This window comes from Manis pentadactyla, chromosome 9 (genome assembly GCF_030020395.1).
Source record: "Manis pentadactyla isolate mManPen7 chromosome 9, mManPen7.hap1, whole genome shotgun sequence".
NCBI lineage: Eukaryota > Metazoa > Chordata > Mammalia > Pholidota > Manidae > Manis > Manis pentadactyla.
In genome coordinates, this window is record NC_080027.1 from 29921492 (window position 1) to 29936578 (window position 15087).

General features: G+C 44.7%; 1 protein-coding gene across 8 annotated transcripts in view; it reads left to right on the forward strand.

Moving 5' to 3' along the window:
- Positions 1-15087, forward strand: part of SYTL2 (synaptotagmin like 2) — a 96643-nt gene that overhangs the window by 42230 nt on the left and 39326 nt on the right. For 5 of the 8 annotated variants that reach the window (XM_057507165.1, XM_057507166.1, XM_036907006.2 and 2 more), the window contains exons 4-5: positions 7062-7213; positions 9010-9145. In XM_057507165.1, coding sequence (XP_057363148.1) covers positions 7062-7213; positions 9010-9145 — 288 coding nt within the window. The remainder of the gene's footprint in view (positions 1-7061; positions 7214-9009; positions 9146-15087) is intronic. The other 3 variants (XM_036907008.2, XM_057507168.1, XM_057507167.1) reach the window with 1 other exon arrangement.

The window sequence follows — 15087 nt, forward strand, 5'->3', positions numbered from 1 at the left end:
AAATCCTAGTTCTTAGGTACTTATTCCCTAACTCCACCTCCTCTCCCTGAAAAGGCCATCCTGGGACCTGGCCACGAAGAAGGGAGTGGCTGTCTTGGTGTGAGAAGGGCACTGTGCTGGGATGGTGACAGGAGGTGGTCATAGGTAGCAGAGAGCATGAAAAAGGGTTCCACACAGCCCTGCTCCTCCCCAGGAGTCGCCTGGGGTGCTCCACCCACCTGGATGGGGCTCTGCTCCTCATTCTCAGCAAGTAGATTGCCTGGGGGGTTTCCCAGGAGGGGCTGGGGATTTATGCTAATCCACCCTCAGAGCCTCTGGGTAGCATTAATCCTTTACCCATTCACACTTACAAAGCCCTTCCATGAATGTTATCTTAGATTCCTCACAACAGCTCTGAGATTTGGCAAGGCAGGACTGTTATACCCGTTTGGATTTAAGGGGAAGGGGCAGCACAGAGAAAATGTTAGCTGACTCTTAAAACACAGTGGGAATACCTTTATCCCCTCCACAGATGAGATGGAGAGACTCGGACAGAAAGCAGTGGAGTGGGGATTGCACGGGGTCCTTCTTCCTACCTCAGGATGCGTGGACCACTGATACAGGGCGGCTGCCATTCCAGCCGCTGAGGAGGCATCTGTGTGCTTTGCAATTCCCCCCCTTTATCTAGCCGCGTTCGGAAGAGAGGTTGGTCCTTCCTCCCGTTTGTATTTTCTTGGCCCTGGGATTGCAGGCTCCTGAGTCTTCCCTGCAGTTCTGTGTTTCTGTGTAAGTAGAGCAGAAGTGTGTTTCTCAGGCACTTGAAGTGGTTGGTGAAAATATCCTCAAAAATGCAAAGTTCTGCCTGGAACTGGGCCTCTTAAAGGGTGTGAGTGTGGCACCTCTGGCACCAGCCAGTCTCTGGTCTCATGCTGTGATCCCTTCCTAGTGGCGGTTTGCAGACCCTCCCGTCCAGTCTTTCTGAGGGTGCCCTTGCATCTGCCCTAGTTTTTTGCTTTTGTAAATGGATAGAAGGCTTCGGGTGGTGACAGACTGGTGTGAGTCCAGTTTCCTTGACCATCTACTACCAGCACTCTGAGGGGCTCCTTAGTTAGGCACCCAGCACCCAGCCATGAGCAGGCTGAGGACCCCGAGCCTGGGGAGGGGTGATGGTGTGCACGGGCACTGATGGGCACGAGGCCCCTACCCTGGACACTGAGAAAGGCCCAGCCCATTGTCTGCTCCACAAGGAGGAGTGGTGCTCTGCCCCTGACAGAGCTTCAGGGCTGAAGGGACTTGCGGCGATGGTTCTGAGGCTGCTGTTCTCCTGAGCTGCTAGAGCGAGGTCTCAGTTCTCTGAAAATGCTGTTCCATGGACTCTTGCTTTTCAGCCCCTGCACCCTCCCCCGGCTGTTTATCTTTGGCTCTTCCATCAGAGTTGTAGCCTGATAGCTCTGAAAAGGAGATTTTTTGGTCCTTTCCAAAAAGGAGGTAAAGAAGGGAAAGTCCAGAGAGGGGAAGTGATTTGCCCAGGGTCACACAGCTAGTCAGTGCCAAAGCTCTGATGAGATGCTGGTGGTCTGGTGCTTTTGCCTCTGCCCCATGCTGCTCACTGGTATTGTTTCTACAGAAGAAAGTAAAGGTTCTATCGTAACAGGGACAGCTCTACCCTACATGGACCTTAGAGTCAAAACCGTCACAAATTTGAATCCTGTCCTCACCACTAATCAACTGTGGTTCATTGGGCCAGTTACTTCACCTCTCTGAGCTGAGGCGTAGAGACTGGGAATGACCATAATACCAAAGGTATTTAAGTCCAAATTAAGTAAAATAATTCTTAATCTTCTTAAGCACATAGTAGGTGATTGAAACATTTTAATTCCTATGTTTACTACTCTACCTATGCCTCTAAAAAAGGATAGAATTCTCTGGTTAGTAGTCTGATTCCTGAGGAAGAATCACTCCTAAAACTCTCAATTGTTTAATGCAGAGAAATTTAATTGAGCACCGATTAAGCATAGGGAACTTCTCATAGGGACGTTGATAGGAAGGGAATTGTAGCATAATTGAAACAAGGTCCCAGCTCTCAGGGAATTTGCCTTTATCCATTGAATGGATTATCAATTGCAAATTTAAAAATCTCAACCTTGTTTAACTAACATGACTTCATAATGCCTTCCTTCCTTCTAGTTAGTATGTAGCTTTAGAAACCTGAAGTATATGATTCTAATATTGACTGAAGCAAAACATTTGAAAGGCTCCCTGCCACCCAAATTCAGATTGTTCATTCCAACGCTGATTCATTCTGGACTTTGCACGAGGACATCACTCAGGGCTGTAGCACTGTTGCTCACTAAGACCAGACACTTCAGAATCTTCTTCAGCGTCAGCTGTAGATGAGATTGGGAATTCAAATGGAAATAAGTTTGCCAGTCCTGATACATGCAGTGCTTTGAATTGTTTACATCCAAGTTCATTCAAGACACTTTGAAGATGATTTAGTCTATAAATTACTTCCCATCCTGATTGCATGAATGAGAAAGATGAGCGCCATTCAGGAGAAGTGTCTGGTTCCCGAATCACTCAACCCGTTAATGGGAGAACATGGACTGGAACCCAAGGGCACATCCACTGTGCTGTCTCTGGGGGTACAGTTGGAAGAGAATAGTTCCAGGTCCCTGCTGCCCCCACAACTTTCTCTCATGCTGTCGCTCTACCTGTAGCTACAGGTGCTGGGCCCAGGTATCACCATGCATCTCTGCCCAGCTTCCCCAACTACCAGCTGCAGACACTTCTCAACCCAGCAGTGAAGCAGACATCAGAACGGATTCATTTTCTCTTTGCCCCTTGCTCCCTCCCATCCTTCCTCCCTTCCTCCATCCCCTACCCCCTCTCTTTTTAAGAAACCCAGCATACACACACATGTGCAATTTTAGTCTTTTATGGTTTGCAAATGACACACTCCAGAGCTGGTGTTTCCTGTGCTTTGTGTCATGCTGCCAGCAGGAAATCATGCCCATGGGTGTCTGTGAACCACCAGCCCCACCACCTACGCACACAACCACATCTACAGAGATGGATGCTCTTGCAGTAGATACCATCTTAACCACAACCACATCTTATGATTCTCAGCTGCCGCCTTAAGACCTAGTTTCATTTAAATGAAGGCAGTTGTCATTGAAGAACTGCTTTCCAGGACCTCTGGTGGTGTTTTCTGTCTAAGCAGAGGGGAAGGGAACCAACATTTGTCCAGGAACTACATTGTACAAAGAGCTTCAAATACATTTTCTCCTTTGATCCACATAACCGTGTAGCTAAACCCACTGCCCGTGAGGCAATGGGGTAGAAGAGGCTAAGTACCCTGCAGGATTGCAGCCTTGTTTGTCAGACTACAAATCCCATGCTTCTCACATGCTGTGATGCCTCTCAGCAGATAGTGGGGCTCTCTGATGTGTCCAGGATGCAAGGGACACATGTTTCCTTTCATTGTCTGCTATGAGGAACATCTGCAGTTTATTTCATTTTCACATGTGTTGGTTGTCAGATTCCCTAACAAACGTTGAATTCCTTCATAGAATGAGTCAAGTATGATAGCCATCTTAGAAACAAGAATCATGTTTGAGTATCTGAGGTAGGATTGGGTAATGGGAAGAGTGTTGGCTAGGAGTCAGGCTGGCTTCTGGGCCCAGCTGTGTGACCTTGGGAAAACCTCTTCACTTCTCTGGGCCTCAGTTGTTTCATCTATAAAGCAAGGCCATTTGTAATTGAGTCAGGTGCACTCCAGCTGTCATATTCCAAACAAAAATCTAAGAATACTTTCAAATTACATAGTCTAACCATCTTGCCCAGAATATACCGAGGGGGTAAAAAAAGAAAAAAAAAAAGACTGAAGAATGGACCAGTGAGCCTCCCTGGCCAGCCTGCAGATTCTTCTGATCTGTAGTTGACTAGATAATATCAACCAGGTCCTGCTTATGATGATAGGCCTTTGCCTAATCCTGATGACTAGCGGGAAGCTGGGGTGTGCTGTGCAGGCGCAAGGAGGCAAAGGGAGTAGGCTGAGGGGCAAGTGTCAAGGCCAGGCAGGAGGGTTTTGCTCTCTGTGAGTCCTCACTCTCTGCACCCCAGGACTTGACATTGGCAGTTATGTCTGTAGACTGAATTTTTTATGCACAATTCCGATCATATATGGCTGGTGTTTGATAGGGGATTAATGAATTAGTGAATGCACAAATGAACAGATATGTCCTTTAGCATGCAGAGAGATAAGGTGGCTATCTTTACAACTGACTAAATTCCTTGTACACCATGGTGAAATCGTTGCAATTAAATAAGGAGATGCATGTTAAGTGCCACGCATGGGGCCCTATACAAAATACGTGCTTTGTATGTATTAGTTGAGATAATTGAGTCATGATCGTGTGTTCTGCCTGGACGGCCAGCAGGACAGTGTCCTCTTTGGGCTGAGGGCTCTTGCTCTGCTTTCACTTTTGCTGGCCAGCTCCTGGGTATTCATTGAGCATCTTCTCTATCCTCAGCTCTCACTAAACACAACATGCGTATGTGTAGAGGATGACAAGGGACAAAAAGTGGGAGCCCCAAGAAACTGTACCTTTTCTCACTTTATCGAAGTGGTACAGCGATTAGAGAATGAAATGATAATTTGGTTAGTATGATTAGAGTTCAGGAAAAGCGAGAGATTAACGTGGGCTGATAGAGAAGATTTTAACGCCACCTAGATGGTGGAATTTTTAAAAATGTTCTACATCTTTACAGAACTCGGGCTTTGATGTGGACACATGGATTCATCTATACAATATTCAAATGACTAAGGTGGAAAAAGAAATTGATTAAGTCTAACAGCGATTATCCTGTTAGGAAGTACATAAATGGCACTTAATTGAATTTGAAAGAATTTCCTGTTCTTTTGCCACTGTAAAAGAAATGAGCCAGAAATCCAAGCTCGGTTCTTTCCTGCAGTGGCCACCGGCCTTTCCAGGGCCAGGAGTTTCAGTGAGCCTGACTCCCACAGAGTGTACTCAAAGCTCAGTGAGATCAGACGCTTGCAGACATCATTCGGGCAGAAGCAGATCAAGAGGTGCACAAGGACAAGGGCAATGCCTTTTCGTTGAACAAAAATAAGCAAATAATCTCACAAAGAGAAATTGAGGTCATATCACTCTGAGGGTTTGTGGCCTCTTTTCAGCAAGGTGACAACTGGTGCCATATTTTATCACGTTTTGTCCTATCCTGCCCAGAGATGAGATGCCTTGCCTCATCAGAAGCAGGCCCTGCCGTTGTGAGGAGCATGGTTCACTTAACCCACCAGAGACAGGATCTCTCCCATCTCTTGCCTGACTCAGTCTGGGGTGGCTGCTGAGCATTTATTTGTTCATTGATTTACTCATTCAACAGACAGTTGTTGGGCCTCAGCTCTGTGCCAGGCTCTGTGCTAGGTGCTGGTGTTACAAAGGAGATTCAGAGGTAGCCCTTGCCTTCAAGGAGTTTGCAGAGGTCATTGATCAGTGGGTGAGAACCATGTGCAAACAGATCTTTGGAACACAGCATGGTCTGTGCTGTCGTGGAGAAGGGCCAGCTGGACAGTGCCCTCGGTTAGCAGGGAAGGCTTCCCTGGTGAGGTGATGCATGAGTGGATCTGAAGGATGAGGAGCGATAATGCTGGACAGAGATGTGGGGGGAAAGACGTCCTGAGCACCTTCACATTTATATGCCTCTTGCCAAGATCCAGGCACTATTACATACTTCCGGGTAAATAGCACATTTAATCATCTCAGAAGTCCTGCCAAGTGGGTCTTATTTTCCCCTCTCTTTATAAACAAGGAGATGGAAACTTGGAGGGGTTCAATAACCTGCCCACAGTCACATCTAGGAAAGTCAGAACTAGGATTTGGACTAATTTGGGGAGATACCAAAGCTCATAGTTTCTGGCATCTGCTTTGAATGTTTACAGAGGCCATGAAAAAGTGGTTTGGAGAACAGTAAGAGATCTAGTGTGCTGGCAAGTAGGGGCATGGGAATAAGCCCTAGAAAATGAATCTGAAAGGTAGCATATTGGCTTGAATGACAATCAAAACCCTCTTGGATTTATGTAGCACATTATCTTCCAAGAGTTCAAAGTCTCCTGAAGAGTCTCACTCTACTTTATTCTAAGTACATCACTATGAATAAGCAGAAATAGATTTTATGATTCTCATGTCCCTGAGATAAACAGAGAGATGCGAAGGTTGAAAGACTTGTCAAGTAGAACACCGTTCTTCCAGCCGGTGTAAATTAGGAAGATTTCAGGAGGGCAGTAGTTGGTTTGTTCTTCAGGTTTTAGCTTTTCATTGAGCATGAATGATTGTGGAACCCTTCAGAGCAGTATCTGCACAAATGGAATTTTCCTCTACCTCTTCTCCCCACCACCAAAAAAAAATTTCTTCTTTATTTTCCCTGATTCCAGCCTGCCTTTTCACCATTCATTTCCCTAACAGTAAGAGCCAGGGACATCACCCACTCTTCCCGACAGGCTTCCAGGAAAGTCTCTGATAAACTTATTTCACTGAAAAGTAAAGGAGGGATGAGCTGATAACTACCCCAACAGTTACTGATTTAGTGTTTATTAGGTACTGGACATATGCAGAGAACAGCTTATATGCATTTGCTAATTTAATCCTCATAACAACTCTATGAGGTAGGTCACTATTATTAACCCCTTTTTACAGAGAAGTAAACCAAGGCATAGGGAAGCTTAGTACGTCATCTTTTCCTGGGGTGTTTGCATCTGAACAGTGCACACACAAGACTATAGCCAAAAAGTGTGTCTGCTCTTGAGAAATTTCAGGCATCACCCTGGCATCATGGATTAAATCTTTGAATTCTAAAAAAATGTTGGCCTTGGCTTCTCTGACTTTTCAGTCAAAGGGAGTGTACATTTGTTAGTCATCTGGGAGGTCTGTGGGCTCTTGTAAAATCCTGAGAGCTTCATTTGGCTGTATATTTACACATTTCTTTATGCAGTGTCTCAGCGAACTCATCTACTTACTGTGGGTTCTCAGCAAAGCAGAGCTCTTTTCCTTTTGTAGACATTTGCCTGAAAAAATCAAGGATGACCAGCAGCTGAAGAATATGAGTGGCCAGTGGTTTTACGAAGCCAAGTCAAAAAGGCACAGAGACCGAATCCACGGCACAGATATCATCCGAGCGTCCATGAGAAAGAAGAGGCTCCAGGTCGCAGGTGAGCAAATTTGGCCAGTACATTGAGAGCCAGCATTTGTTTGGGAAGGAGTTGTCAGGGTAAGGGAAGGGTGTCAGAATCATCGCTGAAGTCTGCTGAGGGAAATCATGTACAGCTATGCTTTGCATAATGTGTAGTCAGAATCTTCTTGCCCTGGATTCAGATGGTTGAGGGCAGGGCCAAGCGACTCAGGGCTATGTCCTCAGTGTAGAAGGACATAATAGGAAGCGCTTTAGATCCTCTTTTGAGTTCTAGTAGCATAGAGAATGGGGCTTATAAGGGATGTACCACTTCCTTTTAAATCTGAAGATTCAGAGCCTTCTCTCCTGAGTAGGGTGACAGGAAACAATTAGTAGTCCTTTCAATGACCTTGACTTCTGATACTACTTTAATCAACCATGTACATCATTTAAGGGACTGTAATGATGTGTTTGGAGGGCATCTTTATAATGCGGTTGAGTTCATTAAATATTTACTGGGTGTCTTCTCTCTAATTAACTCTGGACTAGTCAGGTAAACCTTCAACCTGCAAGAACAGCCCCTGTCTATATCTAGCCTATACTCAATAAGGAAAATAGCTGTCATCTTTTGAGCACCTAATATGTGGTAGGTATTTACTCTCTTAAACTTCTAACTGTAGGAACAATCTTGTAGTTATTATTATCCCCCATTCTATATATGGGGTATATAAATTTCAGAGAAGTAAAGTAACTTGTCCAAGGTCATATAGTTGGCAAATGGTAGAGCTGGGATTTCAGTCTTGCAGAAATTCAGAGTATACTTCCTGCAGATAAGGGCTGACTGCTTAGTATGTATCATGCATTGTTTGCAGCCCTCTTTATTTTCAAAACCACCCAGACCTTCAGAAGTCTTGAGGGGGTACAGGTTAGTACTGGGGACTCCATTTTTCAGTTGTAGAAACTAGACATATGTGTGAAGAGACCTGTGGGGAACCCTACCTGGGAATGTGAGTTGGAAATTGGGAGCCCTTGCTTGTATGGCTTCATCTTCTTGATACTGGTGAATATATTCCTTGCACCTGCCAGGTGGCCTTACATAAATTCTTGAACTTTTTGCTCCTCAGTTTCCATATCTGTAAACTTGGAAAGTAGCTTCCTCCTCACAGGATAATGCATGCAAAGAACTCAGCACTGTGTCTGGCACTTCAGCATCACTCAGTTGATGCCAGTTGATGCTAAATATCCACGAGGTACAGGTAAACAGCCCTGGGTGTTCAGAGACAAAAGGGGTTATTTCCTGAGGAGGGAGCATAGAGGTTTTATGTGAGCCCTGGCATCTCAGCTGGGTTTTAAGGAGTATGTAGAAATTTGGATGTGTAGAGCTTGGCAGGAGGAGGAAGAGGCAGCAGAGACTAGAAGCATTGGTTCCCCTTGGATTCCAGAGCCCAGCCTCGGGTGGGGCACATTGCTGCTGTTCGGTTAATGCTTGGTGAGGACGGTGCTTCTGGCCCAGTGAGGGCCTCCTGCCTGGCCATCCCCTGGCCATACACATTTGGTCTTGACCCCAGCTCAGCAACACCTAGAGGAGTTACTTGCACATTTAAAGGGACAGCATGCTCTCAGGAGATTCTGCTTGTGGGGAACTAATGTCATGGGTATCTACTGACTTCTCTTGCAGTTGTAATTCTGATCCTGAGTTCTCAGACTCATTAGTGAGTCTTGGCACTCAGGGAAGGTGTGAAGTTCAGATTGGAGCCTTCAGTGGTAAGAGCTGATTTGAGAGTTATAGGTTGAGGTGAAAGATAACCTTCCTGTCTTTACTGTTTCCTGTTTCAGCTGAGCAGAATAAGGACAGAACAAATGGGGCAAAGGAAAGCTGGGTGGATAATGTCAACAAAGATACTTTCCTCCCCCCAGAGCTAACCGGTGTTGTAGAAGAACTGGAAGAAGATGTAGCACCAGCCAGCCCAAGGTAAGACAGAGCTGCCACATGTGGTATCCATGACTTGATGTGCTGTTGGGGAAAAATGGTGGGCTGTGAGGGCAAATGCCAGACTGGGTTCACCGCAACAGAGAAGGAGTATGTATCAGAGAATTCTGAGCTCTCATGTGGACAAAGCCTGAACAGTGCTCTTCCCTACCTTCCATATTTCTAACAAATCTGAATATTAAATATTATTGAAATGTTAAGTGGCGATTTCTTCCAGAACCAACAATAGCTGTTTTTTATTTGTACTTACAATTTCTCCTTAGAGTAGATTAGAGAGGTACTCTAAAATAATTATAGTTATGGCAGAAAAGAGATGAATTATGATAAAATTATAGCAACCTGGTTCAATGGAAGAAGCTCAAGTATGGGAAACTAGACAGACATGAATTCAAATCTCGAATATGCCATTTGGTAGCTATTTCACATGATGGGAAAGTCACTTAGCCTCTCTCTCTTTTCCTAGCTTTAGGTAGAAATGATAATATATACCAGGGAAGGCTATGGTGAGGATTGGTAATAATGTGTGTGGAATACCTGGCACATAGTAGGTACTCAATAAATACCTCTTAAGGATGTGCTTGTCCTCAATATTTCAGTCTTGATTTTTTGTTGTTGTTGGTTTGTTTTCAATGCATGTTATCATCTGGCCAATCAAAAGGTACATTTGTCTGTCCTTCCTAAGAAAATAGCTGACTGTGGACTATATTATCACAAACCTTTTGAGCTATGATTTGCTTTTAGATATTTAAGGATCCTCCCATTGGCATCCATCCCTTGGAGGTATAGTTGTTACCCTTTGGTAGGAGGGCAGTTGCATTTTATCACTAGCCCCTCAGTGAAGACAATTCAATTCAGAGTCTCCAGCTGGATAGAAGTTAAGGAATTTGCTGGTGGGACATCCACTGAATCAGGTTCTAAGGTACCTGGGGAACAAGGATGTTTCCAACATAGTCTACAGAGGAGGGAGAGGGGCTATAGTATCAGGCATTTCAGAGTCTAATAGGAGTAAAGTTATGTCACACAGATAATGGAATACTGATTGGAAGGTACTCAGTATGTAGCCACTGCCCAGTTGGAAAATGGATATATTTCTCATTTGACTTTGTTTCCTATGGGTGGTACACTGCACTGTTTCACCTCTGGGACAATTTGTAACATTCTCATATGTTTTCAGACATATTGGTTACAGGTTACAACAATAAGTGGCCACTAATTGATTCTGTGACCTTGCGCTAGAAGTGAGTTAACTTCTAGGACCTTTGTTTCCTCCTCTGCAAAATGGGAATGATAATGATTTGCTAGCGGGATTATTGAGAATTTAATTAGCTAGTAAACACAGAATTCTCAATACAGTCCATAGCACATCATAGGTGCTCAATGAATGGAAGCATAGACTCTCTGACAGACATACAGTGAGAGCCTTCCCCACCCCTGTCCCTTCGGTAACTCCCCATTTACCAGCATTCCCTTTATGGGATTAAAGCCTTCTTTCCATAGGGAAAGATGAGACCTTAAATATTAGAAGCTCTGGGAGTGAGAACACAGCCGTTTAGATTCACCACCAATGGGCTGAGAGCAGCAACTAAGAGCTGGATTTGGAGGAGGTCGGGGCCACTAGAGCACTGACTGACTGAGGGGCAGAGGGTAACAAGGCCACAGAAGGAAGGAGAAGACTTGGGGTGTCAGAGACAAACTTAACTCATTGTATACTTTTCTCTGGATCAGACTTCTCTTCTTCTCCCTGGAGCTCTTTTCCTCTCAGAGGGCTTGAGGGGCAGAGGTGCCACTGCCTCAGCCCGACTCACATTCCTCCTGAGCCCACGCGGCTGGCGGGTATTCCTCCCCTCTTTCCCAAGTTGCATCTCTCTTGTTTTCCACATTCCCTGTGTGGAGTTGCAGGTCTCATCTGTAAATCCGAACAGAGCTGCTGCAGCAGAATGATGCAGAATAGTGCAAGATTAAATGAGAGTAGGTGTGGGAATCACTTGGCATTTTTCAGGAGGAGAGAAAAATGGCAATTTCCAGGTGGCATTGTAATTATGCTATTAGAACATAGCTGAGGGAAGGTGAGAAGGCAAGAATCAACATGTCAGCACATCCAGCGTGCTTTGCTCCTGGCATCGTCTGTGTGGTAATCGCCCAGAGCCCTAGAAGGCGCCACCGGGTGCTTCCTCTTTTCCGTGTCAGAAACACCTGCTTTGCTCAGTATCAGGTTCCTGCAGAGTTTCTCACCTGTACTTTATCATCTTTGCGGACTGTGTGTGTTAAGTGTATTTGGGGGCCTGTGTTTTGAAACTAAGTGATCTTCAATAGAATGACTCAACAGCTTTCAATAGTTTCTTCATCAGGAGTCAGGGAGTATGAGGTGACAGTGATTGAATAGTACAGTTTCTGGAGTTTTCTAATAGGCTCTGTGGCAAGATCCCTTCTTTCTGTGGTTACAATTCTCTGGGGTTCTGCCTGTGAAGAATGAAAACATGGTGGGCACCCGGCAGGCACTCAAGCGTTGTCAGCTACCTGCGTTCCCTTGGAACTCCTCTTTGTTTGCATCTGTCACTCAAGGAAGCATAGAGAGGTCTGACAAACAGAAGAGCAGAAAACAAGGTTTCCTTTGCGTGGCAAAGGGGAAACTCCAAATGCTCACAGGTCCAGTTCTGGTTACTGACTTTCAGCTGGGCAGTATTGGCACAAACTTTGGTAAAGGACCAATGTTTTGTTTTGTTTTGTTTTTAAATTGTATTTCTTATTACTGCAGATTGGTACCTTTTATAAAAAAAATAACGAAGATGAAATACAGAAAACAAAGGCATGCAAAATATAATCATGTGCTGGGATGTCTCAGCAGATTTCTGTCAATGATTCTAAATGCATTCTCTCGATTTCTGTACTTATCTCAGTGTGAGCCACTAACAAATGGTTCATGGACATCATGTCCCCAACCCGGCCCCAAGTAAGTGTGGAGCATGTACACAATCCATAGGACATGGCTGAACCAATGTGGGGGGAGCACAGTAAAGATGTGAGAAGCTCTTCCCATGTAGGCCAGCACCTGCCCATAAATGAGGTGTACCATGTCCTGACAGTAGAGGTCTGCCTGTTCTGGGATGAGAAGACCCTCCTTTTGTTACTTGAGATGACATGTTCTGTGAAAGAAGCCGAACTCTGAGCAGGTAACTCTGAGTGTCCAGTAGCCTGTTTACTGACCAGGGCCTTAGATACCCTGCTTTTGGTGCTGCTTTGTCCTGAAGGAGCCTGGAAGTGGCCTGGCCTTTTGTTACTCTGTCTCTCAACTCTTCCTTTAAGTCCTCTCTGAGGACTGGTCCCTCGGGTACTTTATATTGTCCTCGCTCTGTGGCCTCAGACACAGCCAGCCCAAGCCTCTAAAAAAATGATAGTTTCTCGAGTATGTTCCAGGCTTCCCAGTTCTTTCCTCCTTCTGGTTCCTCCTCCCATGCCCTCCCCACCCACATGCCTCCATTGCTTGGTGGCCTCCTTTCTCCTTTGAAAGGATCTAATGTGCATGTCACCCTAAGGAATACTTGACTTTCTGGTAACTTAAGCCTATATGGATGGAAGTTTTAAGCTTGTTTCATTTTCTTAATGGTCACCTTACTGAAACTCACTGTTACAGTAAGTTCTGACTTCCGTAAAGCCTGAACATGCATATGGCATGCTGACACACAGCCCAGGTAGTCCTTATCACCTGGTGCAGAGCACAGACAAGGGCATTACAGTGAAAGGTACCAGAGGTCTGTTCCGTGCCTGTGTCCCACACAGTGCACACTTTTTGTTAGGAGTACTTCTTGGTCCTGATGATTTCTAAAAGATTAAAGAATTACCCTTAGAATGCATCCTGATAAGGTCAGAGCCCTCAACCTAGGGAAGCAAATTCTTAGATGCAAAGAGGGTTGTGTTAGAGCCAGTGGCCATCTCAGTGCCCTGACCTCACACTAAGGTGGTGGTAGTGTACTCTAACTACATCTAAACCAGCACCAGTAATAGATGTCATTAGTCAGAGCTCAGTGACTGCTTTTGCTGGAGCAAAAGTCGCAGGGGTACTGTGAGCCTGCCTGAGCCATAGGCAGAATGGTGAGGAAGGCCAGAAGGAAGGTAGTGTAAGAGTGAGGTGTGGAGAAAAATAGGAAAGAGGAATAGGTATCAATGTTGAGGATGGAACCATTAATGTATAGGTTGACTGCGTTTACTTGCAGGACAGTTATTAGAAATAAAGTGTTTAAATGTCCTTGTTTACAATTGATTGGAAACACTGATTCGGTGTCTTGTTAGCCTAGTAGAATAAATCATTCTGTAGGATTACTAATTCATTCTTCATTCAGTCATTTATTTGATGAGTCAACAATTATTGAGTATTTATTGTATACAGGATAGTGGTTAGGAATTCAAAGATGAATAAAATAGGGTTCTGTCCTTGAGGAACTCATTGTTTGGAGAAGGGGCTGACATGTGTAACAGTAAATTGTGGTGTGGGTGACAAAGCATAATTAAAAAGCTGTGAGAACACAGAGACGGCAACACGCACTGCCCAGGGAGAAGGGGAGGCATCAGCAGGGAAGTGTCTAGAGATAGTCATATTTAAGGAGCTTCTTGAAGGGTGGGAAGGATTATGTTAGCACACTCAGAGGGGTAGCATGAGGGTCTGGCATGCTGGGGACCTGAAAGTGGTCTAGTATGGTGGATAATATTCATGAATGGTGAACAGTTGTGCTGAAAGAGGCTGGAACCAGGTTGTGAAGAGCCCTGAGTATTGGCCAAAAGGCTGGACTTTTCCCTTGAAGTCACAAGGAGCCACCAAGTGAGTTTTTAATCAAGTTTACTCTTTAGAATGATCATTCTGGTAATAATCATTCTGGCAACTGGAAGGTGGGGCTAGGCAGTTTAAACAGAACATTGTAACAGAAGTTTGGATGGAAGATAGTGAGAACCTAATAGAGAAAAGAGGGAACATGGAGTTTTAGAGATGAAATCTGAAGTGTTTGTAGGACATGGAGATAGCTAATAATTGATCTACAGAATACATGGGTTACTTGGTGAGACATTCTCGACTGTGACCTCCACGTCAGGACTGCCCAAGGAACCAGCTTCTCACGTCACTGCATGGCTTTCTCAGAGTTAGGACCTGGATCTTGCTCACTGCTGCCCCACGCCTCTAACCATGTACCTAGCCCATAGTAGGTACTCAGTAAGTATCTACAGAATGTATGAATGAGTTGTCTGTCATCACACACATCACTACGTAACATTATATTACGTGCTTATTTTGTATGTGTTTATTGCCCCCTCTGGAAGATCCATGAGGAAATGAAATTTTTGTTTAGTTGTATTTTTGGTTTACTGCCCTTTCTCTAGCACCTACAACAGGGCCTAATAAGTGTCTTGTGGAATGAATGAATGAATGAATGAAAAGGAGAGCAACAGACTGACTGAATGATGAGAATAGTTGATGAGATATGGAATTACAGAATAAAGGTGAGAGAGGGATGAATGAATGAACAAATGAGCAAATATACAAATCATTGATTTGGAACCCAGGATGTGACCAGAGAAAGAAGGGGGAAAAAAATTAAGCTACAATACTTTGAGTTGCTAAGAATCTCTCACTTCAGAAGTATCACTGTGAACTCTAACAATTATAAAAGATGGTGGAGAATGGGAGCATCATTCTCAAATTTGGACAACTACAAGAGAGGAGCATCGAGGATGGAGAACTTACAGGGCACAGAGGTAGGAAGGAGCTGGGCTGTGCAGAGTTCTGTAATGTCCATTAATCAAAAGCTCCCCGTGGTGTTTGTTTTCACAGCATTGGCAGGTTTTCCTTTGGGCACTTCCCCGCGGAATGGTGGAAAAAACAATGTTTTCTTGTGAGCAAAACCGTGCCTCCTCACTTTGCTTTGTTTTTTGGGAAA